At 39.3% G+C, this 27,637-nt stretch overlaps 1 protein-coding gene across 1 annotated transcript in view; it reads left to right on the top strand.

Moving 5' to 3' along the window:
* The first annotated feature begins 17 nt into the window (after window positions 1-17).
* The window catches only part of chn2 (chimerin 2), a 39,354-nt gene continuing 11,734 nt past the window's right edge, over window positions 18-27,637 (top strand). The window contains exons 1-6 of the mRNA XM_014994420.2: window positions 18-1,925; window positions 15,277-15,315; window positions 18,010-18,065; window positions 20,223-20,254; window positions 20,430-20,543; window positions 20,650-20,920. Of these exons, the coding sequence (XP_014849906.2) occupies window positions 1,877-1,925; window positions 15,277-15,315; window positions 18,010-18,065; window positions 20,223-20,254; window positions 20,430-20,543; window positions 20,650-20,920 (561 nt within the window). The 5' untranslated portion in view covers window positions 18-1,876. The remainder of the gene's footprint in view (window positions 1,926-15,276; window positions 15,316-18,009; window positions 18,066-20,222; window positions 20,255-20,429; window positions 20,544-20,649; window positions 20,921-27,637) is intronic.

A 27,637-nucleotide genomic window follows, 5' to 3' on the forward strand; every position in this document is an offset into this window, starting at 1 on the left:
CATTGCTCTGACTCTGACTGAAAAAATATATCTGGGTGCTTTTATGTTGGCTAGCTAAAATAATAATCACCGTGAATTCAGAATTCACTGAACACACTAATTTATGGCTTCTGGAAAGTGGAATATAAGAAGTTGATTACTTCTGAGAACATATTTTAAATTAAGCACTGATGTGACAAAACCTACTTAATTTAGTAGATCTATTTTTTCTCCTCTTTTTATTTGCTGAATTATCAACGATACCTAGCAAAAGTTTCCATTGTTTTTTTTTTAATTTTTTTTTTTACTTTTTCATAACCACTTTTTGTCATTTGAACTAAAGTGTATTTTACTTGGATTCTGTGGCAGATCACAACAAAGGAGTGCATAACTGGGAAGTGAAAGAATAAAATGATGCAATGTATTTAAGATGTTTTCAAATAAAATTTTGAAATCTGTAACATGAATTTCTACACCCCTTAATAAATGACATATGTAACACATTCCCTTCTGAAATCAGTAGAGACCTCTACAGAGTTCATTTGTGTAATTTAAACTACTTAAAGTATTAATCCATCTGTTCTGTGAAGGCTTAGGGGGTTTAATGGGCACAACCAAACAGCCAAAAGCATCACCAAGAAGTCACACAGCAGACAGATCAAGGAGAGGTTATGGAGTAGTTTAAATCAGTTGTGGGTTATAAATATCCCTTCTTAGTGACTGAAAACCAACACAACACAACACTCTAAACACTAGAGGCAGTGTCATGTTCTAGGAATGCTTTAAAAAAAATAATAAGGGACTGGAAAGCTGCTGAAAGTTGATGGGAAGATGGACGGATGTCAGATGGAAGCAAGTTTGTTGCAGAGCATGGACAAGATGGGAGCCTCTAAAAGGGTTGAGGATCTCCTTCCATAAGGACAACTAAGCTGAATGGCTGGTGAAACTCAACAATAAAAATGATCATGATTTAACCATGAGAGCAAATATATTTTCACTTAGTTTGGATGACTCCCAAAAAAGCAAAAATTAATTTAAAAAGGGGGAGATGGAATCACCTCATGTTGCACTGGAGCAAAAAAAAACAAAAACAAAAAAAACCCTGAATTATTTGGATGTTATTAAAATAGCTGTATAAAACGACTTCAAAATTACATTTAAGAATTTTACATTTAGTTGAGAATATATTAAATTATTCATTTAAAAAAAAATCTCTGTAGGTTGTAGCTAAAATCTTGTACATAGCGAAATGACCACCAGATGGCGCCAACACCCAGACGTCCATTCCGCTCCTCCATCGTAACAAGAGACAACATGGTTTCAGGGTTTCAGATGAAAAATAACGCCTCAGCTGGTGTCATGTGGTTTAACCAGTCGGATTGTCCCCTGACTTTTTAAGCAGCAGTTTTAAAAACAAACAAACAAACAAACAAAAAAAGAAACAAAAAACTCGGTTGTTTTCTCCTCTGTTCTTTTCATTGACAACGCTCCAAACTTTCGCTTTAAGAAGGCGCGTCTCTACGCTGCGGAGTGTTTATCACAGCCCTTAAAGTGGCACATGGAAACCAGAGCTGATCGGTGCATGGAGGAAACCTCCGGCATTTCTGCTTAGTGTGAGGAGGCGCTTCCGTGAGGCTGATCCACGGAGCGCGTTGTGTTCTGTATATTTATGCGGCTGCCCCCACACCGCGCCGCGCCGCGCCGGGGGGAAAAAAGATCAGCAGATTCCGACAGATGGACGGACTGGTGGTGGGCTCGAGATTTAAAGGAAGCATGAAATAGTCAAGCCGTCAGAAAGGTGCAGCACATTGAAGTGGCATGGAGGCACCGCCGGGGACGAGCTGCTGTGAGCCCACCTTGGCCAACTGGGAGTGACCGAGTCGCCAAACTGGTTGGGATGGCAGCATCCAGTAACTCAAGCCTCTCAGGTTCATCGGTTTCCTCTGGTAAGGGTCCACACGTCCCACAATTTTTAAATGTAAGATAATGACAATAATCATAACAACTGTAGTAACAATTACTATTACGATTTCAAACAAGGTGTTTAATCATTTTTATTCAAATTCTTCACATTTCTGCTTTTATCAGATTCACATTCAACTTTTGCCTGTGTTATTAAGCTGTAGACGTTTACCAATAGCACATAAGTCAGATGTGTCATCTTCTTAACTGTTAAGCATGTATACCAGAGTCTTCTAAATAATCACGGGAAAGCTTTGCTGTCAGCAGTAGCAGCATGCAGCGGTGGAAATGTTACAGCCAGGGAAAGGAAGTCTCAGTTTGGCTTTATTCTAAGGTTGTGAAATGCATTCATTGTGACTGGCTGTGGATATCGTTGGATTGCCAACCGTCTCCATAAATCCTATATTGACATTCCACTTGGTTGGCTTTGAGGATTGTTTTTGGCATGTGTATAAAGTGTGCTACTTTTTCTCCCCCAAACACAGCACCATGCTGAGATGTTTTCTGACACTGTGAGAAATTCTAATATGCCATGCCTGAGTGAGTGCAGCACAGTTCCAGTTAAATCTTTTATTTTTATTTTATTTTTTACTGGGAATACAATGTTGTGAACTTCGGCTCATTGAATACTTTGTTCTGTACAAAGTTGAATGTGCTGACAACAAAATCACACAAAAATCATCAATGGAAATCAAATTTATTAACCAATGGAGGCCTGGATTTGGAGCCACACACAAAATTAAAGTGAAATGTTCCCTTTATTTTTTTGAGCAGTATATATATATATATATATATATATATATATATATATGATTTTCTTTTATTTGTGCAGAATGCAGCTGTTTAAACAAACCTTGTCTAAAACCACCATCCACATATTTGAGTTGATGAAATGTGTTTTTTTTTATAAAGTACACAAACCCTTTTCTCCCGCCACCAAGTGATGAAGAAGTTTAACCAAAGCCAATGTGTGTGTCTGATAATGCCTCAGCAGTTATAAAAAGTCATATTAAGAATATCTTGTGAATGTAATTAGCCCTTTATTTTGTAGCCCTTATTGTATTTTTATTGGGGTTTAATTCAGCAGGGCAACACAAAGTAACACTTAATCGTGAAGTTAAAGGATAATCATTCATTTTCCTCCTGAATGCACCGTCTCCATGGTAAAACATAGTGGTGGAGGTCGGTGTGACAGGGTTTGGAGGTTCGTCCTCCAGCAGGACAACAGCCCTAAACATGCAGCCTGATCTACAACAGAATGGTTTATCTGTAGTCTCCAACTCCATTCCTCCAGAGCTGCTGTCCTGCAGCTTTTAGATGCACCCCTGCTTCAACACACCTGAATCAAATAAATGGCTTACTACAAAACCTTTGCCAAACTTGATGGTGTGCTGGAGAGGTAATTCAGTCATTTCATTCAGTTGTGTTGATGCAGTTATGCATTTAAATATTGCAGGACAGTGTCTCTTGAGGATTGGACTTGGAGACCCCAGGTTTAGATCACAATACATTCATTTGTTTGAATGGCTTAGTCAAAGTGCATAACTAAATACAACTGAGATTTTAAGACATGAAAATTGATGTTAACAGACGCTCTCTGCCTAATTTGACAAAGCTTGATGAATTTTGTTGAGAAGAATAAGCGAAAAATGTTCAGTCTGCTGAAAATAACTTACACTTGCATGTGGTTCTGTAAAGTAGTGACTTGAGGGGTCTGAATGCAAATGCATGCCACACATTTCAGATTATATTCACAAAATCTGAAAACCACGTGTCTTTTTTCTCATTATGATCTACTTTCTGTTGCTCTGGCGTATACATTTCCATTATATATATATATATATAAATATATCCCTTGGAGTTTATTTAGATTGAATGTTGGGGGGAAAAAAAAAAAACTTGGGTTTGTCACAAGTAAAAATGTGTGAGAACACTGCATAGCACGCTCAGTGTTTGTTTTACTTTCTTACTGTCTCGCTATCCTGAGTAGACCACACGGCAGCATCACATTTCCAGAGGTACAGCCCAGTGGGCGGCACACACACCACACGCACACTCATTTCCAAGCTGATACAGCCTGCACTATAACCACAAGCCTCACGAAACATTATCTCATGTGTGCATTCTGAACAAAAAAACGGCCTTTTTGACCACTGCTGCTTTAAGGGGAAAGTCTTTTCTTTCTGCGGTATCGGAAGGTTGTCATTACTGCTGGGCTCTCAATATAATTATCAGGGGTTACAAGCTGCACTGCTGCCAGGGATGGAGTGGTTGTCGCAAGGGTATCATTATTTTCCTACAGAGCTGTTTGGCAGTTAGATGCATTTAAATAATCTTGTCTATGAAAAATATATACGTCTGAAAAATGAGCCTCAGTTCCTGCTCCATATAAGGTCATCTATTCTGCTGCAGACTGAGTGCTGTGGGTGTAGTGTAGCTATTTGTCATAATAAGTCTATCCTGCAATGTTTTTTTTAAAAGCTTTTACTTTAGAGGACGGTGTATTTAAAAAAAAAAATCAAACTTAAATTTGTAATTAGTGTCTCGGATGATGGGATACTAAGAGGAAACTGTAATGCAAAAAAATAGAAAATAAAAAGAAAATGGCATGAATAAGTTAATCTAGTAAATTAGTGCAAAAAAAAATTTGCAGAATCAGATTTTTGAACATCAGTTGGTGGATGCCCACGTGGGCGCCCTGGAAGCGCCGCATCCTGTGACAGATCAATATAACCGCACAGGCTTGGAAGAACCTTGGAAAAAAACCATTGCCACTCAGCACAATCCGCTGCTACACGCAGAAATGTAACCTGAAACTGAATTACACAGGGAGAAAGCTGCATAACCCCTCGGAGCAGAAATACTGCTGAGGTCTCTGAGAGCACACTCTCCTCGGAAGGACAGAAAAACAGTGGACATGTGCTCTGTGGTCAGATGACTCTGTTTCAGTTTACTTTGCTGGAGGAGGCAGGGAGGGGTGGACATTGGGTTCTACATTCCAAAACATGAAAACTATGATTCAGGTTTTCATCGGAGGGATGTATTGATGCCAGCGTCTGTGATGGTATGTGGGTGCATTGGTGCCATGGCGCAGACGTGAAAGTACCATAACTGCAGAGGCATAATTTTCAGTTTTCTGGCTTCTTTTATCCACCTCTTTGCTTAGAGCATGCAAACAAATTCTCCTTTTTTAAAATTATGTTTGAAACACATTTCCTTGAAAAAAAAACTCATATTAAACTCCTACAAGCTACCTTTATTCATTTTTATTTTTAGATAAATCAGTAGTGAGGTTTTTTTTTCTATATTTTGTGTGACAGTCTGCATGGAGGATCACTGTTTTATTTTTTATTTTTTTGCAGAAAGAAGGTCCTTGATTTGAATCCTGGCCAGGAGGACTTTCTGAATGAAGTTTAGCATATTCTCCCCATTCATGTTTATAGGTTCTTCCCTCCAGAAACATGATTGTTAGGTTAACTGGTCTCTCCAAGACTGTCCTTAGGTATGCGAGTGTGTGCATGCTGGAGATAGGCACCAGCCGCATCCCGTGACCCTGCAAGGACAAGCATGTGTATACAAGGGATGACAGATGAATTTGCGTGACGCTATATTTAGGTCCAATAGGCGAGAGCACTGCAAAGGCCCTTTGCATTTGCCATGTTTTTTCTTCATGTGGAGGCCTTAACGTATTCAAGAACTCACCAAACTTCACCAATAATTGTTCCCTTCATGAAATATTTGGATTCCAATGGAATCAAAAGTGGGTGTAGCCAAACTGCTCTACAGCGCCCCCTAAACTGAGAGTGGTCAAACCATATATCGCAGAAATCTGAAATTGGTACATAAGTAGATCCAGCCCCCTAAATTAAGAAAAAAGTGTCTTGAAGTTATGTCCAAAAACGTAAAACGATGTGGCCATTTTGAGACAAACTTCAAATTTAGGCAATTCTTCTTGCTACCACACCGCAAACTCTCACAAACTTCTCTTAGGGATTTTGAGGTATCAGCTTTATCTTTGGTCAGTATACAGTTTAAGGATGGGGCATTAAAAGTTGTCAAAATCTTGACTTTTTGAGCATGTGTAAGGGGCACGACTAAGCAGCCACTCAGGCGTACCCACCAACGCAAATGAAACGCTATAACTTTGACACAGAAAGGTCGAACTGGACCGAACTTGGTATGAGTCAACCATGTTGGATGATAAACGATACTCTGTGGTCATATGCTGACATCATCAAAGCCCCACCACCTCGGAACAGGAAGTGACTTTTTTTTTTTTTTTCTTGAAAAGCTCCATCTCCGACCCACTTGAGCTGGTCAAGATTGTCTTGTGTCAGAAGACTCACATGCTTTAAAGTACAAGGAGTTTTTGCTGGAGGGTGTCACGTTGTTGCCATACGTCTGGCTCTAAATTCCACATATTTCTGCTGAGCTGCACCAAACTCACAGTGATTGATCCCTATCCACCCACCAATAGGAACGCAGTCCGATATTTGGTGGACGTGGCCTAATTCCCTAACAGTGCCTCATAGAAATTTTTAAGAAATCAGCCCAAAGCCACGCTTTGACCTATTGTGAAATTCAATACACATGCAGCGTATTAAAAAAAAGTCTCTTGATCGTCCAAACACAGCAGGAGGTCGGCCAATTTGGATCAAAGCAACCATTTTGTCCCTTTTACCCATGTTGTATCTGAGCAAACTCATACAGCTTTTGACATGCAGACTTCAAAGTCACTCAACACAATCTTGAGGCATTGAGATAAAAAAATATATATCAAAAGGTTTTTGCTGCATCAGAGCATGTGGATGTGACCAAGACTCAAAATCTGACCAATCACCAAAAAAAAAAAAAACAACAACAACAAAAAAACATTTAGGTGGAATAGCTGTCACACACAAGCTCCCAGCTGCATGCGTCTTTGTGTGTGTCACAACAGACCAGCACTCATCACATTCACATGGTCAATATGTGACATCACCTGTTTATCTGCTGGCTGGCTTCCTTTTACTCTATGATTCATACAGATTTCAAGCTGCGTCTGATGACAGAACAACATGACGCCGAATCATTCGCTTAACAATGGCTGGTGGCTGGACCATGCGGGCGTGTTAGAATGGCGAAATCCAATTCTTCGTTATTTGTATATAGTTGGCTCTACCTCGCACATGCATCATCCCATTTGCACCAAGCTAGACATAAATGATCTTTGTTAAGCTCTTAAAAGCCAACAGGTTTATTTGACTCCACTGCACCTCCTAGAACAGCTATATCTCCCTGATACGTCATCTGATGTGCACCAGACATTTTGTGCATCATCAGGGAACATTGCTGCAGATATCTGTGTGGCAGTTTGTTGACATTGCTTTAGCCCCACCCACTCAGTGAACAAACTGAGGATTATTGGGTCAAAAGTGGTCTTTCACCACTATGGTGCATTACAGGAATACTGGGCTTTCAAAAGAACACTTTGGGTACCTCAATAGCATGTCAATCTTGAGGCTATTGGTCCCAGACTCTTTATTTCCTCCTCTCAGATAGTAAAATAAAAATCTTCACCTTATAAACTCTTAATAGAGTTGGAACCTTCACTCTTATTACTTTCATCTTTAGCAACCATTGCATATAAATGGATTTTTGAGTTTAGTTTTCTTTATCACTCTTTGGTAACTTTTTGCTTAGACCTTGTATGGTCCGTCTTTTTCTTTGTTTATCAATTTCTTTCTTAGCAATGCCCTTCGACTTTCATTTATGTTTGAGAAGAGTTCAGATAATGAAGCCGGACGTAGGAAGGATCTTGAGTTAAAATGCATCTGTGATTCACATATAAACAAAGAGTGAATAGTACATACCGTAAGGTTGGATGACAACTAGATACATGCTGTAGTCTCTTTAGTTCTCGGGTAATATATATTTGCCAACATCGGCAGTATTCCCGCTGCCTATTTGGCATAAATATGATGGGAACTTGTACTGTATCACCAGCATACCATTTTCCAGACTCCTGCTGGAAATAAATGCTGGAAAACAAATCAAGGAACAGGGCATCAAGGAATGGTTTCAGCTCCTGGCCTTAAGTGACATATCTGTTTGGGGAGGCAGAATTGCAGCTATGTATTACAGTGATGCTGACTGCTCAACATGTTTCTGGCAAAGGCTGCAGCTCTCAATGTCTTTTTGTTCCATAATTCTCCCTCTCGCCCCCACAATAAATCATGTGGGAAAGGATTTTCTGTCATGTGCAGCGAGCGACTTGCACAAATTACCTGCATGTTTTGTAGCATCAGCAAAGAAGTATGGTTGTCCCAGAGGTATTCCAGTGTTGCTCTGGTTAATATGGGGAAGATAATAAAAACATATGCGTGGAAAAACAAGGAAGTATCGGAGTCAAGTCGTCATACGACAGTTTTAGTTTAACCGAACACATTTGTATTTCTGTAAACAGCTTAACTGCATACTTTCTGCACAAACTCTTTTCATGGTTTATGCACAAAAAAACATTTTCTGCCCAGCTCGCAGTGCAAACAGTCTTATTTTGAAACTGTGTATTGCACAGATGGTCTCCCTGCTGCAGTTCAGCTGCACCCCACTGAATCGCTGTCTGTGCTGATGGTCTGCATGCAACTCAGAGATAAACTCCAGGTTGTTATTTTCCACACGCCAGTCATGGAATTTATTTTAATAAATGTCCAGTAAGCGGTAAATATCACAAGAAAAGTATGTTTTCAATTGGAATGATTTGATTCTCAGAATAAAATGTCTAAGTGAAATCATGCAGATCTGCAACCTTGGTCTCTGGATAGATTATGAAACAATCTATTTATCCCTACAGATGTGTATAAAGTTTGCATTATTTATGACACTAAGCAGGTCTTTCAAAGACTTTAGATATTTTCCCCTGGTGCTCTCATTGCGTCGTTCACAGAACTGCTGGGAGTTGTTGAGATTCTTCAACCAGTTGCAGATGTACATATCGACAGAGTAAATTTAAGGAGAGACAGGTTGCTTTCCTAAACCTGTTAGCACTGTCTGTTCTTGCCAAAAATGCTTGCCTTTGAACGACGAAAGAAGGTGCTTTGTATCAAGTTGATGGTAAATAATAGCATTGCAAAAGAATAAACATTTTCTGTCTGCCCAAGTTAAGCCAAATTAAATCACCCTGAATAGCTTTTGTCATTAATCTATGTGTGCTTTCTGTAAGTATTTAGTCAGTCAGCTTCCCAATAATGCTAGAGTCATTTTTCATTTTCGGTTACATAACGTAACGGGTTTTGGTGAGCACCTAACCTAACCTTCTCACAATAGTTTGACAGAAGTTTAGCTCATTCCTCCAGTCAGAACAGGTGTAACGGAGGCAGCACTGACCACAGATTTGTCTACAGGGCTGAGATCGCGGCTTTGTGAAACCCACTCCAAAACATTTACACTGTAAAAAAGACTATATAGGTCATCTTATATAGAAGACTCAGACTGCTCCCCCTTTTTTTTTCTTTGTCGCAAATTTAAGAACAGACAAACGCTTCAATTTTAGCTTCTTCAGATCATAGGAGAGGCCTTGGAAAAATTATGGTCTTTCTCCCTGATTGGATTTTGCAAATTGCATACCATCCTTTTTATGTTGCGTTTTTAAGTAATGGCTTCTTCCTCACTGGTTAGCCTAACAACCCATGTCATTACCAAATATCACCCATCTTCTTCACACGTTGAGCTGCGTGTGTCAGCTCTCTCTTTTTTTCTCTCTCTCTCTCTGCTAAAGTCAAACATTTTTCAAGAGCAGACGTTCTCTCAGGGCACAAAGTTCCTACAGCATGATCTCAATTCATAGCGCACTCTCTTTGTCATCAGAGCAAACAGCCATTGGTAACAATTGCATTACGTGCTTGTCACTGGTGAGTAATGGAGTGGAGCTCAAAAATACGGTTATATTTTTGGTGGGTACAACCCTCTGGCTGCTCCAGATTTATAAATTCCCAGCAATCCCGACATGCCAACCCTAAACTACTCAGAAATTCATTTTGATGTATTTTGGATTCATCTGCGTTCATGTGGCTGCCTGTGTGTGTGTGTGTGTGTGTGTGTGTGTGTGTGTGTGTGTGTGTGTGTGTGTGTGTGTGTGTGTGTGTGTGTGTGTGTGTGTGTGTGTGTGTGTGTGTGTGTGTGTGTGTGTGTGTGTGTGTGTGTCTTTGAATGAGAAGGGCTAAGAATGAAGCAACCCCGAAGAAGCTCTTTCTTTTTGCGGCGAAAGCCGAGGCATTGCTCCAGACCGGAATGCCGTCCGTCATTAATAAGAATTAGATCGAAAAAGAGAACGTTTGGCAGGCGACCAGGTGAAATCACATTCTTTAAATAAGCCGCAGTGAAATAAATCTTGCAGGCTGTTGCCAGCGCGGTGCACTGTGACAAAGCTTCAGTGTTAAGACAATAGATTTTTCTGAGGCACGCTGGCCACTCACCAGGAACCAGACCTTGAAGGCGGTTTGAATGTATATATTGATAAAAAAAAAATGAATAAACACGCACCCGACCGTCACTCAAGCATGCAGAGAACAGCAGTGAGGAATGCTCCTGCAAGCGCAGTTGCAATGATCAAAGTGAGAACAATAACATTTTGAGCTTTGATGCAATTTATATGAGTAATTAGTTTGCGAGCATCACTGCTCGCATCCAACAAGTGCTCACTGGTTTCCATAATCCAATTCCCGCCCTGCTTTGTGTTTTTTTCCCCTCTGGCCAGAGAGGTGCGGCACGGATCTGCTCGCGAGGGCAAAGGAATGCTTTGCATGAACAACATGTATCCTCAGGAAAAAACATGACTCACTGCTGACAATGTCCATTAAATATCTCTGCAGAATAGCAGAGACCTTATTAGGAATTAAGGTTTACTATTATATCAAAAACAAACCAAGGATTTAATCACCTGAAGGGCATACGGCTTTAAGTAAGAAAATGTAAAATATAAAAACGGAAGTCTTTACCCACAGTGCAGTGTGTTCCGTCAATAAATAGGAAGAGAAAAATGTAGTACTGTACCTTGAATTTGTATGTTTTTGGTATCCAAAGGCAGACGCTGGTTTATATTGTCTCCTCTTGTTTTTTTTTTTTTCCAGTTGTCATTTCATGTCATCTACACAGCTTCAAACCACAGCGGACATTTCAGAAGCTCAGAAGTTCTCTGCCAGGATGCATTTTTGCATTCACTCAGACAAAGCCGCACGTAGCTATAGAGCCAAGTGTGAGTTTCCTCAGCCTAGTATGAAAGCTTAAAGTCACCCCTTTCATTTTTATGTTTCTGACCACCCTGTTTTATTTGATTTGATTAAAATGTACTTGATCAGCAGCTCTGACGGTTTCTCTATGTTTTTACTTGGACTTTGGCTGAACATTCACCGTTTTAGTGTCCTCACCGGCAACCTAATTAGGTAGACCTTGCAAATAGCTCAACACTTCTTTAATCATGGCACAGCTTCAGCAAGATGTCTGAAACATTCCTCTAAAATCTTGGTCCGTTTTTACACGATAGCATCACACAGCTGCTGCAGATGTTTTCCTTTGTTGGTCATAATGTGAATTTCTCGTTTCCACACATCCTGAAGATGCTGTGTTGCACTTAGATCATCTGAAATTGTTTAAGATTATTTACTCTGAAATGGTAATCCTTTCGGAAGTAGCATACGGGTATGGTCGTGGTCAGAGGGAATACCCAGGCAGGCAGTGGGATTCATGTGTCCCTGCTGTTTTCACCACATTCTCATCTACCATCTGAATACTTCAGATTAAGATTCATTGGACCAGAGAATGCTTTTGCAAATGAGTGATTTGTATTCACTGTTTCCTGTTTTGTTTTTTGCTGCCAGGAGTTGGACCCAGTTTTTATTGTAGCCCATCTGCTTTAACATTGTGCATTCAGAGATAATATTCAGCATAACTTGGTTGTAATGAGCGGTTTTTGTTGATAATCAACAAGGCATTCACTGGATATTTGACTTTATGGATCATTCTCTGTAACCCCCAGAGATACTTGTGCATGAAAATCACTGTAGATGAGCAATTTCTGAATTACACAAACTAACCCGTCTGGCACCAGCAACACTGCCATGTGCAAATGTTCCTCATTCTAATTCTTGCCTTGAAATTCAGCAAATCACATTCTCCACTTCTAGTGTCATAGAATGTCTTTAAGAAGTTGTCAAAGTTTATTTATTTATTAATTTTGTTTATTGTTTTAATACAAAAACCCATTTTAAATAGATGTCGTCTCACTGGTGAATGAAAAACCAAATAATGAAAGCAGAAATCAAAAACTGCACTTCAAATGGGCGTCAGTGGTACAAAATTGCAGAAGAGACATGGAATCCTGAAAAATACAAAATTCTCCCAAAACGTACACTCCGATCTTTTTTCATGCCATTTGGATAAACAAAGCTGCAAAAATAAAAACACAGAAAATGTCATAGGACCAAAAAGGGCTAAAGGAAGATTACAAAAACTCACAAAAACCTGCATTTTGGTAAAGAGGTCTCCATGTAAATGGCGTATATTTATTCTTCATTGCCTGGTCAGGTGGTACTGCTCTACATCTATTGCTTTTACTGATTAAGTTCCATTACTGTGATGACTAGGTTTTAGAAATAGCTATGAACTATTGGTGCGAAGAAGCGATGTCAAAGTGGAAAAATATCCAAAATTTTCTTGTAAAAGTAAGATAAACCCAGTCAGAGTATCATAAAAACTAACTGGTGCTGATTTTTACAGACTGCTGTTCTTTTTCAGTGATTATGATAAGTACCTCAGTGCTTTGTTGAGCTCTTTGTTCATATATACACCTGTGAAACACAGCGACAGTGTTTCTCCTGATCCCTCGTAACATCTTTTTTTTTCTGTTTAACTTGCTTCCGATGGTTTTCCTGAGTGATTTTGCAGATCGTTCCTAAAGCATAGAAACACTCCTGGGAAGCCTTAGCAACAAGCTGCAGTACATCAGATTGAATATGAAACAATCTTCTCTGACGGCTCCATCAGTTCTGGTGGCGACTTTGCAGCTGTAACGTGTTGCAGTCTTTCCACAGTGGGACTCAGTATGCAGATTGAGCGTTTTATCTCCAGCGAGAGAAGATCTTGATTTCTACATTTGGTTGTGTCAACAAATTTCTCCCACATTCCAGAGCAGACAAACAAAAGCACCTCAGAAAGACATTTTTGTATTTGAAGCATTCTCCCATACAATGTAGATGTGATATTAAATTGTGATAATGTTAATTTTTAAGACCACAGGTGCCAAAGTCCAGTCCTCTAGATCTATTGCACTGCAACCAATAGATGCATCTTCACTCCTACACACCTGAATCTAATAAGCAGCTTGTTAGCAGGTCTCTGAAGAGTTAAAAGATGCTGATGAGGCATTTCATGGCATTTAATGGTTTCAGGATGGCAGCTCTCGAGGAATGGACTTGGGCACCCCGGTTCATGATCAGTAGATGAGGTCGAGGCAGGAAATGATGCCGCTTACCCCAGGATGTTCCATTCTGACCATGCGTACATTTGCCGCCACTCCTTGATATTTGCAAATAGAAATAGGCCAACTGAGCACCTGAGAGGTTTTTTTTTGTGTGTGTGATTGTTTGGAGTCAAAGTAAAGCACATTTGCTTAACAGCAGAGCCCTGGTTGGTTTTTGCAATAGAAACCCAACCAGAGAATCCCACAATAAACCCACACAGAACTAAAACATCCCATCTGACCATAAGATTGTAAACTTTCGTTTTATAAAGCAGGTAAACACTCTGCCGACTTTAATTATACTTGCAGTTTACACTTTTAACTTTCGATTAAAAACTCCTTATTAAAGCATAAAACATAAGGTCACCCTATTAGTTAGAACACAAATTACACTTTAGACATACCCACTTTTACTTTCTGTGCTACCATAAGGGCTTGTTTGTTTTGTTTTTCTCCCACATCTGGCTCAGGACAAAGTGAGCCAGATGTGGGAAGAAGCTGTGGGCTGAATGACCTTGAAGTGGTAGCCATAGATTATTTCCATGGTCATGAGCTTCAGGTTTTTGAAATTTCATTTTGTAATATTTACATCGATGCCACCTACTGATACTATGATGAAATGAAAAACAAAGTGATCGTGATTTCTATTTCTGTCTTACGCTCTTTTTAAATATATGTTTTCTTAGACTTTTCTGTTTATTCAGTGACATGTAAAAAGAAATTGCCCTCTTATAGGACTCTTCTGTTTTGTTTGTTTGTTCTTTTTGGTGACATGGTAATGTTTCAGATCATCAAACACATTTAAATATCAGGGAAAAGTTATCCTGAGCAACCCCCCAGAAGAAAGCAGATTTCAAATAATGATTTTATTCATTAAAAGATAAAAGCTACACAAACCAGCCAGCTCCAACTCCTAATAACTTCTTATGCCAGCCTGGGTGGAAACAGTTCCTGTTAAGCATTTGAGATAACCGGGTAACTGTGAATGAGTCTTTTACCTCACTGTGGAGGAATTTCGGCCCACTCTTCTTTGCAGATAAAAGAGAGACAAAGTCCAAATAAAACTGCCGGAAGATCTTCTGAAACCCAGAAGAGAAGTCGTTTTCCTGACCACTTTGAAAACAGGAAAGTCAGACTCTCCTTAAGCTAACTGGAAATCACAGATGGAAGTAACAATTCTACGTCCCACTTCGTGCTGAGAAATGTGCTGTTATGCGATTAAAATCCTGTCTCCAGCGCCGTAGCAGTCAATGTAAGACGACACACTACAGCATTTGCCGCTAGTAGAGGGTGATGTATTGTTAGAGCGGCAAGAGTCATTAAGACATGACGTTAAACTGCAACTTGCCCCGGGGCATTTACTCCATCTCCTCCCTTCTTTAATCTAATGCAAAAAGCGCACTCCATCATGTAATCCGTAAGTGTTCACACAAGCATAACTCACTGCATTTTCCCAGGAGAGGGTCTCGCTGTAATTACCTCTCCCCCTGCTTTGATTGCTGTGTTTGCGCTTTTATCGCAGAGGAGATGTTGCGTTTTCAGGTTCCTGCCACTGTTTAATACAGATCAGGTGTGCATAAAGACACACAGGCGTGCGCCGCATATTGATTGTGTTTGTAGCGTTGATCAGAGGCGGCGCGTCCCAACTACAGGCAGATACACAGCGTGAAGCCTGATGCATAATTATGACAGAGAGAAACACCAGTGGCATATAATCATAATAAATGGCTCATATTTAATACGCTTGGGAGAAGAGGAAGATTGAGATATTTAATGAAAAGTATTATAAACACTACTATATATTCATGATGAAACCCTGGTTTGTTTTTTATATTTTCCAGATCCTGATGACTATCAGCCACCCATATGGAAGTCGTACTGTGAGTATTTATTAATTTTCTGCAAAAGCTTTGAACCTGACATTTACATAATTTTGGGGAGAAACGTATTACACTGACTTCCTGTGCTGTAAAGACTCAGGTCTTGTTTTTCTCGGTAAAATTAGAAACTGCTCTTTCTTCTGCACAAAAGGTGCACAGTCAGACACATTCGCCCACATACACAAATGCAAAGCAGCAGATTCCTGTTTTCTGTGTAAAATAGGTTACCAGCAGTCAGGAAAACAAGATTTTCCACCTGCTGAAAGGCTAAGCTAAAATAGAGTTGTCAGAGGACCCACTTTAGTACACAATGTGTTGTTGTTTTTTTCATGTGGGAGACGATTTAACTCCCCAGAGCACGTTTGATATGCAATAGAGTAGAAAACCTTCTACCCTTATGTCCCAAATTTCAGTTTAACTAGAACTAGTTTGTTCAAGACTTTGCAGCTGATACATTTCTGTTTATTTGATTTTTTTTTCTCCTTTTCTAAAGCCTGCTATCAGATTCTTCTGGTTCTCTCCGGAGGTATTTTTAGAGGTGTCAGTGTCACAGCAGTGGATGGTGTCCAGATCTTACAGGTTGGCTTAAATCAGCTTGACAAAACATGAAAGTTCACAGTCAGGAGCCTTCCTTCCCCCCGCCAAGAGAATCTGCTGCAGTGAGGGCAGAGCTGAGCCACACACTGTGATTTCTTAGGTAGTACTGGTTGTTTTTTTTTTTCATGAAAATGGCGTATCTTGCGTATAGAAAACTCTGTGAAAAAGATACAGTTTGCAAGCAGTGAGCAGAAGTTTACAGTTTGTAGCTGATTGTTTCATTTCTATTCCAAACAGATTTTTGACTTGTGGTTTGCTGAAAACGGCACTGAGTTGGTGCCATATTTCTTTTTGGCATTCCTGATTTGAGCATAACCTGAGTATTTTAAGTGCACTGCATCTAATGCACATGATATGGTTTTCTACATTCACAAGTCAAATGTCTCTGCTTTGAAAATGAAAGATTGTGTTTAAATGTGTTCAACTATAAATTCAGCCTTAATTGACGTAATGCATTTAGATTTTCTTTTCACCCTGATCACTCATGTCCTGTAATTTACACACTCTTCACCCTGATCCATAGCACACTCCATTCTATGTGTTAAATGCCTTAAAATGAAGTCATAATTTATTGCAGCATTACAATCTAATGCTTAGCAATTCAGAAAACACTGACTGACCATTTGTTTCAAAAATATTTAATCAGCAGAAAGAAAAAAAAAAAACGTCAAGAAAAATAAAAAGATTTTAACAAACTCACCCCCGGATGTTAATTTGTACAATCCACTTTGGCAGTATGACCATAATTTCTTTTTTTCTGAACACAGTAGAAAACCTTTTTCCACTATCTCCTAAATTTCTGTTCAACTAGAACTGGTTTGCAGTTCGTACATAAAAAAGGATGGGTCCTTTGACCTTTCTGTTTGCTCATTGGTCTAGATCATCCATAGTATTTAGGTCCCAAGGGTGAGGTGATCATGAAAATGATTTTATTTTATGTCTTGTCAACCATATCATTGTTGATTTTGGCCACATGTGGATCAGTTTGCTGGTAGATTACATCAGACTTTTATTCACCATTGGGCTTTATAAGCCATGAGTTCATTATGTAATGCACCAACAAGGTTGCTACAGCATTCAGAAGAGAAAAAAAGCCCACAGCATTACATCCTTAATATTATGCAAGTATGTTTGTATCAACTGATGAAGCTTTTCATAGTTTTGTGGCTCTGAGGCCATTGACTGTTCACACTGGAGTCTCATGGGAACAACCGTTCAAAAAACAGAGTTTACCAAAACATTTTCAATTAAGTTTTAAGACCTGTGAACCCCTAACCAAAGCACACAAATTCAGTAAAAGTCCCACTAGCATTTAGCTGGCTCCCAGTTTTGATGTTTGTAATAGTGGGACAGAAACGGCCTTTTTCTGGCTTGTCTCCCAAACACCTGGTTGACATTTAGATAGCATCTCGTAGTTGTTATGGAGACTTGATGACCTCAAAATGCCACTCTTTGCTGTAGATCTCTAACAGTGAGCTCTGGAGGTTTTTTTCTTGTTTTGTTTTTTTACTCCGTTATCAACCACCTTCAGTTTGTTTGGTGACGAGATGAATATGAATCCTTGTCTAACATATTTGATTCATTTATATCCTCCCGTCACAGAAAAACTGGAAGTGATCATTAATGAAACATTACTAAACAATATTACATTAAATATTAATGGTGCCAGTAGTAGTTCAGCTAGTACTTTGCTTAAAACAACATAAAAATTCACTGAAATTCAAGATTGGATTTGTAAACATTTTGAAATGTGGAAATGCTGCTGCAAACAAAAACATGCATATGTCTAAAGACCTTTATCACATTCTTAGAAGTGGAAGTAGATAAGCAAATAGTTTATATTCTAATAAAACATATTTTCCTTAGAGCAGTTAATTTAAAGCCATTAATTGAGAAACATTGTTTTCCAATTGTTCAATATAGCTCTGTCTATAAATACCACAAAACAAACTTGGTTTGTTTCCTCTGAACTTTGTTTTAACTGTGTTTATTTTGGTTGTCACATCTGCTGCTCGCACGCAATTATGTCCTGCATGGAGCTGTTTGTGGCTCAGAAGGCCAGACAAACTTCATTAACATGCGTGTTTTATCTGACAGTGTACCAGCTCCAGCAGGAAGCTCCAAGACCAAAGAGGATCACATGTCCTCAGGAGGTCAGTGCATCTGTGAATGTTAAAAAGCTGGCTACTGAAGGGAGCTGGAGCGAGTTCATGTTATGTTAATGATTTAGCTCGTAGTAAAAAAAAAGAATAAATATCTGCATCATCTGTCCAAAAACCTGGGAAAATATCACAATTTATTTACTGGAAACATGATGGGTTATAAACTACTGCAGCAAACATACTAATTAGGCTTGACCTAGTTTTGGTAATTTGAAACCGAGCGCTTAAAAAGACAGAATATTGAAAGTTTTTATGAAAAAACTGAGTTACGGCACTGATGAAGGGAGTGCATGTTGCGTCTGTTGCTGCATTCGTCAGAAGAAAAGCCCAATGTCACCTCTGAACATGTGGTTAGGCACGAAAGCACCCTAAACACCTGCTGGCCTTGTTTATCTCCATTTTATTTTCTCTTTACAAGCCAGGTATACCAGACAAGAGCTGCATTCTGTCTGGAGATTAAACTAAGCTTTTACTTTCAGGTTTGAAGCTTGAGTTTATTCCTGGGAAAATGATTGAGTGTGGCAGCTGGAAGCCAGACCCAATCATAAATAATAACCTGTCGGGAGAGGCTCCCTACTGCTTTGAATTCACCTCGTGGCACTAAAAATGAAGTGTCGTCCTTTTATTGGCTGGCAAAACAGATTTTTTACAGATATTTACGGTGAAACTTAACAATGTGTGCATGTCAAGCACATCATGCTTTTGACCTAAAAATAAAATCTCACCTGTTCTTTCAGTAAATTCTGCCTGAACATTGTAATTCCAGACATTTTGAACTTTTTAAAGGGCTTCTATTTTTTATGACTCCCTTGTTGAAAGTGGAGAAATATGTAAAAACAAATAAATAACACACTGTCTAGTCTACCAAAACACAATGTATAAAAAAAAACAAAAAACTTCTAAGGCTTAAATGTAAGTTCACATGGTGAGGTTAATGTCGCGATTTGCTCAGTGAGGAAGAGAACTGTAGCTTGTGACCCAACAAACCGCCACCCTACCCAGGGATTTAAAAGGGCTTTATGGTAAATCTAATCTTACTGTATTTCGCCACAGAGGCATCTGTCATCAGTCACTTTATTGCCAAGTAGAAAACCATTTTATCTTTTTTATACACACATAAGCATGTCTATAACCTGTTGGGTTTTTTTTTTTGCCTTTAGAAGGCACTTCAGGCTAACGGAGAGAAAGTTAAAATACTGATACACAACCTGTAGTTAATTTGCCACAGGGACCGCTAATCAAAACTCTGTTGAAGCTAAGAGCGGCATGACACTGTGTCATTCTTTTAAGAATTACTTACCTACTTGAACTGGAATGATTAATTTAATTAGCACATTGTCGAAATGCTTAGGACTTCTGACTCTGAAATATATCAGCGATTGCCTTTTAATCAGTCTAGAAAAGAAGAATAGATCCAAAGAACTCAGACATTTTGCTGAAGAAGAAAACTGTGTTATCAAAACACTGGTGAAGTTTAATGCACTTTTTACCGTCTCCACCGAGAGAACTGCCAATCTTCCATTGTGTAACCCAGCAGAACTGATGCGTGTCTCATCCTATTTTGAGTGCTGCCACACTTTGATGAGCAGAGTAAAAGCTCTAGGGCTGGTTGTGTGAGATTAGTGGCAGGCTGGTAATTCAGTACAAAATTATGTTTTACATTATAAGAAGTCCTTCTATTAGCGCGTCGCCACTACCGGCTCTGTAGAAGGAATTTCTAGGTGATGAAAAATCATATATCTTTCAGTGTACTTTCACTCAGATGACTTCCCCTCGACAGTGCTGTGAAGACCAGAAAACATAGTGATGAAGAAAAAAAATATACTTGCAGTCGCATATCTGTGCTCCAGACACCTTTTTACACCCTGGTGTGTTATTCTAACATGCCTTATATTAATTTCTTTCCAACTGGTCATCTTTTACCTGCTGTTTTCCAGCGCGGCCTCTAATTAATCTTCCCCTACTTTGTGATTGGGCTTTATGGTTTGCTAGCTGTGAACAGACGCGGGGGCCCAGATGGAGATAATCTGGCCTGTGGTGTAAAGTCCTTTATCTTTCATGCGGGCTTTAAGGAACAATTTGCAGAGCTATTAATTTGAGCTTTCATATCACACTGCTGCAGCCAATATTTCTTCCTCTGGTTTACAGATGGAGAGCAGACCCAAGTACTACGGCAGAGAGTGAGTTTAACTTGATTTCTGTCTTTTTAGATATAAATGCTTTTCTATATCATTTAAGGCCTTTATCATATAACAACTGCTTTTTTAAGTGGGCATGTGAAGTTTTTCTTCTGAGTTTTCCATGTAAATCTTTTAAGTTGTTGATGACCAAAACCTGCTTCTGTTTATTTAACAGATTTCATGGGATGATATCTCGAGAATACGCGGATGAACTGCTGGCAGGCAAAGAGGGCGCGTACCTCATCAGGGAGAGCCAAAGACAGCCAGGGACTCACACCTTGGCCTTGAGGTACCAACACCTCCACAAAACCAGAAACAAAACCGATCGACTCCACCATCAGCTTCGCGCCCGACTTTTACACCACCTGTTCACCTGTTTGTGAATTTCCATCCAGCTTTGGACACCAGACCCTCAACTACAGATTGTTTTATGACGGGAAGCACTTTGTCGGGGAGAAGAGGTTTGAGTCCGTCCACGACTTGGTGACGGATGCCCTCATCACCCTTTACATCGAGACCAAGGCAGCGGAGTACATCGCCAAGATGACCACCAACCCCATCTACGAGCACCTTGGCTACACGTCGCTGCTCAAAGACAAAATGGTGCACAGGCTGAGCCGTGGACGCACGGAGCCTCGCAGGGTCACCTTCCAGAGCGACGACAGGGTGAGTTTGAGCGCTGTTCATGTCACATAAAGACGTACATTCTCAGCAGCGGTCCAGCTCTGCTTTTACAGTGATGACTCGCATCTTTATTTAAAGTAGACCTCAACTTCAGCACCAAACAACAAGGCAGATTGTGCAGATTCACACAGAGCCCCAATATCGGCATAATGGAGTTGGAGTGATTACACACAGAAAGAGAAAGACAGAAAAACTCCTTTAATCTGTGACAAGTCAGCACTAGTAGAATATTAATCTGACAAGAGCCTTGAAACAGTTTCACCAGTTTTTTTAATCTGTTGCACAATTTCCACTTCGAATTAATGTTTAACTGGGTAAAAAGCTCAAGATGTAAATGTTCACAAGAAGCTAGCTTTTCAAAATGCAAAGTGTTGTATGATTTGATTTAAATGATCGCATCTATCTGCCCGATCTTTACATATTTACGATATCCTACTAAAGTTCAGCAGGTTTCTGGAGCCTTTCAGTCTAATGAAAGGTGGCGAAGATCTGAAATGGATCGCCACAGCACCACAGAGCCCAATTCAAGCAATCTGCATAGTACCTCGCAAAAGTATTCAGTCCACTTGAACAGTTTCACAAGACTTCACCTGAAAACCACTAGATTGAATGTTTTTTATTGCCACTTCATGCAATACTTAACTCAATTATGAGTTAATTATGATTATTAACTCATAACTGTGAAGTGGAAAGAAAGCAATCCATAAAACTGACCTGAGCTAAACATTTAGGCCTCCGTGGAAAATCCAGTTTGTGATACAACACTAATACTACATGTCACCCTAAATGCACCATCCCAAAACTAATGTATTTCTAATAATTTTCTTTTGTAGGAGCAGAGAAGCTGGGTTAAAATTAGTAGAAAGATGGATGGAGCTAAATACAAGGCAATCCTAGATGAAAATTGCTCCAGCCAGAGCCACAATATCAAGTTTGACCTGGTGAAAATTAATATCTAAGCCACACTGACGATCATTGGCCACACTTGAATATTGATGTTGATAGCTGCTTTTCATTCAGCCCGAGTGAAGACATGTCATCTCACACTTTTCGGATCTTTATAACCTAAAAACCTTGAACGTCATTCATGCTTTTTCTTCCACTGCACAGTTGTGCACAACCTTGTGTTGGTTTATTACTTTAAATCCTAGTAAAATACAATAAAATTTTTGGCTATAAAGAGGCTAGAGGAATATGAATACCTCAGCTGGGTAGTGTATGTATTTCATTAATGTTTTTGTTTTTTTTGGTGGTGGTTCATTTGTTAATGAACCACCTTTTTCTTTTATTTATTTTTCTGAAGACATAGTTTGACACACTGACTTTGATCTGGCTAACACACTTCTGCCATTACAGTAGAATGGTGAGGTTTTTTTTCTTTTTTCTTTTCTGAGGGGTCGGTCTGCCCTGTGACTGAGACGTACATTATCCTTACAGCCTTTGGGTGTGTTCACTGCTGCCATGCTTCGTTGCTCACACTGAAAGGTAATGATGACCGAGGGGACTGGGACTTTGCTCTCCCTGCCATCTATATCAGACTCCATGGTTTGAAGTGAGACACATCTCACATTGTTCTCCTTTGGCTCTCTGGCTGATTGGAGACTGTGAATGATTTATCAACGAGAGACAAGAAAAGCTTCATCCTTTCATAGAAAGGAGATGTCCCTCCACTAGGTGGCAGTCTTAAACTGTCTCTTCTGGTCTTTGTAGTCCTTATAGATTGATGGTTTGGTCTCATCACTGACAGATGCTTGTGTTTTCTTGGCCTTTTCTTTTATTTATTTATTTATTTATTTATTTATTTATTTATTTTTTGTCCTGCACCCTGTCTTTGCTGTAACTCTCAGTTTTGACTGATTGCTTTGGGGATCTTTTTTTTTTTTTGTCCAGCTCAAATTTTGTTATAAAGCAACAATCGATTAGAGACGACAGCCTTCATCAACAGTAGTTGGAGCTGCATTAATACAGAGTCTGGTTCTGATGGATGCCTCTTCTTATTGAGAGGGACTGATTCAAAGAGAAGTTTTTGACGGTTTATCAATACTACGGATTTTAAACTGAATTGTAATTGGATATTTTTTGACTATCTTTCTGGGATGAGCTGCAATAAATTAGATCGTAACTGGTTTACTTATTGTTGAATGATTTGGATTGGATCAAGCTTATATTTAGTTTCTCATATTTTCTTGATCTCTCTGCAGAAGGCCTTGAGATGACTTCTCTAGTGAGCTATAGAAATAAAACAGAACTGATGAGAACATTATTAGTAAAACTGGACTTTAATAATTCTGATTTGTTTTTGGAAAACTAAATCATTTTTTTTTTATCTTAAAAACAATCGGCCAGTCTGTAATTCATTTATTGAAGTTTGAATTTATATGCATAAGGATGCTTTTAGAAAAACTGTATAACTTTTAAAACCAAATGGCTTTAAAAGTGGGTCATAAAACATCAACTGATCTGTTTCAGTAATCTCCAGAAATGACTGTGTTTTCTGGACAATAAGCCAAACTGGAATATAAGTCTTGTTTAAAAAAAAAAAAATGTTATGAAGGGAAAAACAAACGTATACAAGTCACATTGCACTATACGTTGCCTTTTTTTTAAATTAAATTACACTTGTAATTATTTTTGGGATGTTTTTGGTTTCTTTTTAAACTTTTATATTCTGGTTTAACTTTTAACAGTTCCTTTTTCATTTTGAAATTTCTATTTCCTTGAGGACTGTGCGCTACTAACCTTCCTGCTTTCATGTTCTTTTTTTGTTGGAGTTTCTTTGTCACCTTTCGGTTGATGATGTTTAATTATTTTTGTTGGGGCTGTTGACTTCTTCTGGTTTGCAGATTGTCCTGCCTTCAGTGTCTGGATATGTGTTTATGCATCATTCAGTTTCAGCCTGTAAGTCCATTCTTAACAGCTTCACTGCACCACTTAGTCACCCACCCACTGGTTTGCATCTGAGATCTGCCTACCTGTTGTAGATTCTTTTCTTCTTTCCTTTTATCAGTTTTTTTTAATCCTCCACATACTCAACATTTTAACAAATCTTGATTGTTTGGCTTTCAATGCTCTGAGGATACAGTCTCAATGCACAATGACATCCGTCTAATATAGGCTACACAGCTATTACTGATTATAACGTCACAGAATCTCACTTTGCAAAATGTGTCACAACCTTTTAAGCTGGGTGTGTCATTATTCCCAGGATCTCAGTGATTCCTACCTCAAGTAAAATAAAAGCATTAATCTAGCGAGCTGGTAGCTAAAACCACTGCTCTAACATGTTCCAACCTCCGGTGCTTTTTTTTTTTTTTATGCTTTACTTAATATATTTGTTAGCTTTATAGATTCTGTTCACCAATAATCTCCCACGCTGCAAATAAACGTGGGTCTTTCTAAATGTCAAATTGTTCGTTGTCACGCCGTCTGTAAAACCGACAGTATCTTCCTCATGCCGGCTTTTACACTTTAGGATTCAAATTCAGTGACAGCTGTGTTGACGTTGGACTTTATCGGTCTGCTTGTGACTCGCAAACAGAAAATCTGTTCTCTGTCTTCTCAAAGACGGGAGAAACCCGGGGCTTACTGCCTGCATCTGTGGTGGCTTTTTGAACTTGGTGTTTACCATTTACTAAGACACGCCCTGAGGCCCTACAGACAGTAGTTTCACTGTAAAGTCAAAATCTGTTTGCTTAGGGTCAAGTTGACGTCTGTATAATGCTGCGACTGTAAACGCTCGTGTAATTAAAAGGCTGGCAGGAGGTTGAAAGGTGCGTTTTTGACTAGATCGACCTCTTGAGTTTCTTGCCCTTCAGTGGTCAGGATGCTTGCCACGCTGGTGTGGCTCTCGAAAGGCTGAACCTTGAATGCCATTGAAGAAATAATCTTGTTAGTTTGGGGTAATTACCTGTTCTCGCCCGATGTTTAAGTTGTAAAATGTTAAAAATACTCCTCAATTTCCACAGTGAAACGTACTCTTCCAGGCTTTTATGAGTGGTTATTTATTTCAGCCTGAGACGTCAGAAAAACAGATCAGTTTCCAATGTTCCCAACATGGACAAAAGTGTCAATTTCATCCAATTTTCTCTTTACCACAATTCTCACAGTATAGCCCTTTATTTTTGTCATTTTGTTGCTGTTAAGGCCTTTTTTTTTTTTTTTGTACTGCTGTCTGACTGTGCTGCTCTCCACTGGGTCTACTCAGCTGTGCTCTCACAAAGCCTCGCTGGAATAAAAGAGCGCTGCCACTGGAAAGAAAGCCGAGGTTGTTGTGCGGACCACCTTTTGTGTCCTTTTTTGTCCAAGCCCTTCTTTAAGAGACAAGTAGCCATCTGCCTGCGGACAAAAGGGGGACCAGGCCTCGTCTCCCTCCCCGCACCCTTCCTCCCTCTTCTCAAGGCTGAAATATCTCAGAGCTGCCAATTCCTCATCTGCCTCCACAGGCATAACTTTGGAGAGGAATTGCCTGGTGTGGCATGTCTAAGAATGTCAACTACAGAGACGAATTTCCTCACCTGTCCCGTCGCTCTTACGGCTGCGGGTCAGTTTGCGTCTGCCCGTCAAACAAAAAGAGCTAACTGGTGCGCGAAAGTCTTTCATTCGTTTACTTTTGTTTAATCCTCAGAAAGCCCGCTGAGGAAACGTCTTCGTTTTCAGTGCTTTCGTGGTTTTTATTTTAAACACGTTGTTAATACAGATCACAAAAAAAAAAACAAGTATGGCAGCTAAATATCATGACAATGACGTCATGTTTTTTTAAGAACCTGTAAAGTATCTCATGATTAAGAACAGGTATTTAGTTTTTGTTTTCATACATATGTGGGTTTGTTTTCTAGAATAACTTTAAGCACATTACTAAGAATACTTTCTTCATAAAGAAACATAAGACCCGAGATTTAAATCCTTCAACAAGCTTCTCACAGTAATTTGCTGGAATTTTATTCATCTCTACAGAACTGGTTTCACTAAGCCGTGCTTGAACACACCTTTTCACCTCTGCCTACAAATTTTCCATTGGATGGAGATCACGGCTTTGCGAAGGCTACTAAAAAACTCAGACTCTGTTGTCCTTCAGACCCTTTTATTTTTTTTTACCAATTATAAGTATTTCAGTGTCATTGCCTATTTTGAAGACCCATTTGTGCCCCATTTTTAACTTTCTGTCTCGTGTCTTGACATGTTGCTTCAGGTTTCCACTGAATCGTCTTTGATCACAGTTTCATCGGTTTTAAAAAGTCCCCCACTGCAGCCAAAACACCCTCACAACATGATGCTGCTGCGCCTGTACTGTACAGTAAGCATGAGGCACAATTCTGCTACTTTGCTTTATAGTAAAGGCACATTCACTGTAATGTTTCATTATTTTGCACCAAACCAGCTTCATCTCAGTTCGTCAGAAATTGCAATTTTCTTTTTTGTGCTGACAGTTTATCTTTAATATTTCAATATTATTGTTTAAACTTATGATTGTGGAACCTTGAAGCATCTGTACTTTGTAATGGGGAGTGAACCAGAATTGTCGAGGTTCACAATAATATTTTGATTTTCACATTATGTCACACACTTAGAAACCGCGTTTGATGTGCGTTTCTGAGACACCCACTGTTTTGCCTTCATGTCACGTAAACACTATCTATGGGTTTTAATGGATACTTTTTCATCGATCCAGGTGTCCAAATACTTAGAAAAACGATCTGGTATTTCCTGTAATTTGTGAACTGTATTACAGAATCTTTACTACAACCCCTGGCAAAAAGTATGGAATCACCAGTGTTGGATGAGCAGTCATTCAGACATTTCATGCTGTAAAACAAACTCGGATCAAAAACATGATACAATATTAAGGTCATTCCAAAGTGCAACTTGTTGGCTTTCAGGAACACTCAAAGAAATGAAGAGAAAACATTGTGGAAGTCAGTGAATGATACTTTTATTGACCAAACACAGGGAAATAAATATGGAATCACTCAATTCTGAGGAAAAAAGTATGGAATCACTCAAATTGGAGGTAGAAAAAAGGACACACCCAGTCTATTTCCTTTCCCTAAATGGACACCTGCCCCAGATTAGATGTGCCCGTTAGTGTGCAGTTCAAAACACCTGCAGTCATGACACCTTGGAGGGCTGCTGGACGAAGTGGAGTGGCGAGAACCATGACTCCAACAAGAGAAATGTCCCTTGAAACAAAAGAGAGGATTGTGAAACTTCTTGAAGAAGGTAACCCTTCACGCATGGTTGCTAAAGATGTGGGCTGTTCACAGTCAGCTGTATCCAAGATATGGTCCAAACACAAACAGCATGGAATGGTTGTTAAAGCCAAGCGTACTGGTAGACCAAGAAAGACATTAAAGCGTCAAGACAAACAACTAAAGGTCATTTGTCTTGAAAACCAAAAAAGTACAACTAAACAGATGAAGCATAAATGGGAGGAAGCTGGAGTCAATGTATGTGACCGAACCGTAAGAAATCGCCTAAAGGAGGTGGGATTTCAATACAGGAAAGCTAAATGAAAACCAGCATTGACACCTAACCATAAAAGAACAAGATTCCGATGGGCTAAGGAGAGGCAATCATGGACTGTGGATGACTGGATGAAAGTTGTCTTCAGTGATGAGTCAAGAATCTGCATTGGACAAGGTGATGATGCTGTAACTTTTGTTTGGTGCCGTTCCAGTGAGATTTATGAAGAGGCCTGCCTGA

The sequence above is a fragment of the Poecilia mexicana genome, unplaced genomic scaffold (assembly GCF_051168715.1).
Source record: "Poecilia mexicana isolate PSO_F unplaced genomic scaffold, ASM5116871v1 scaffold_16, whole genome shotgun sequence".
NCBI lineage: Eukaryota > Metazoa > Chordata > Actinopteri > Cyprinodontiformes > Poeciliidae > Poecilia > Poecilia mexicana.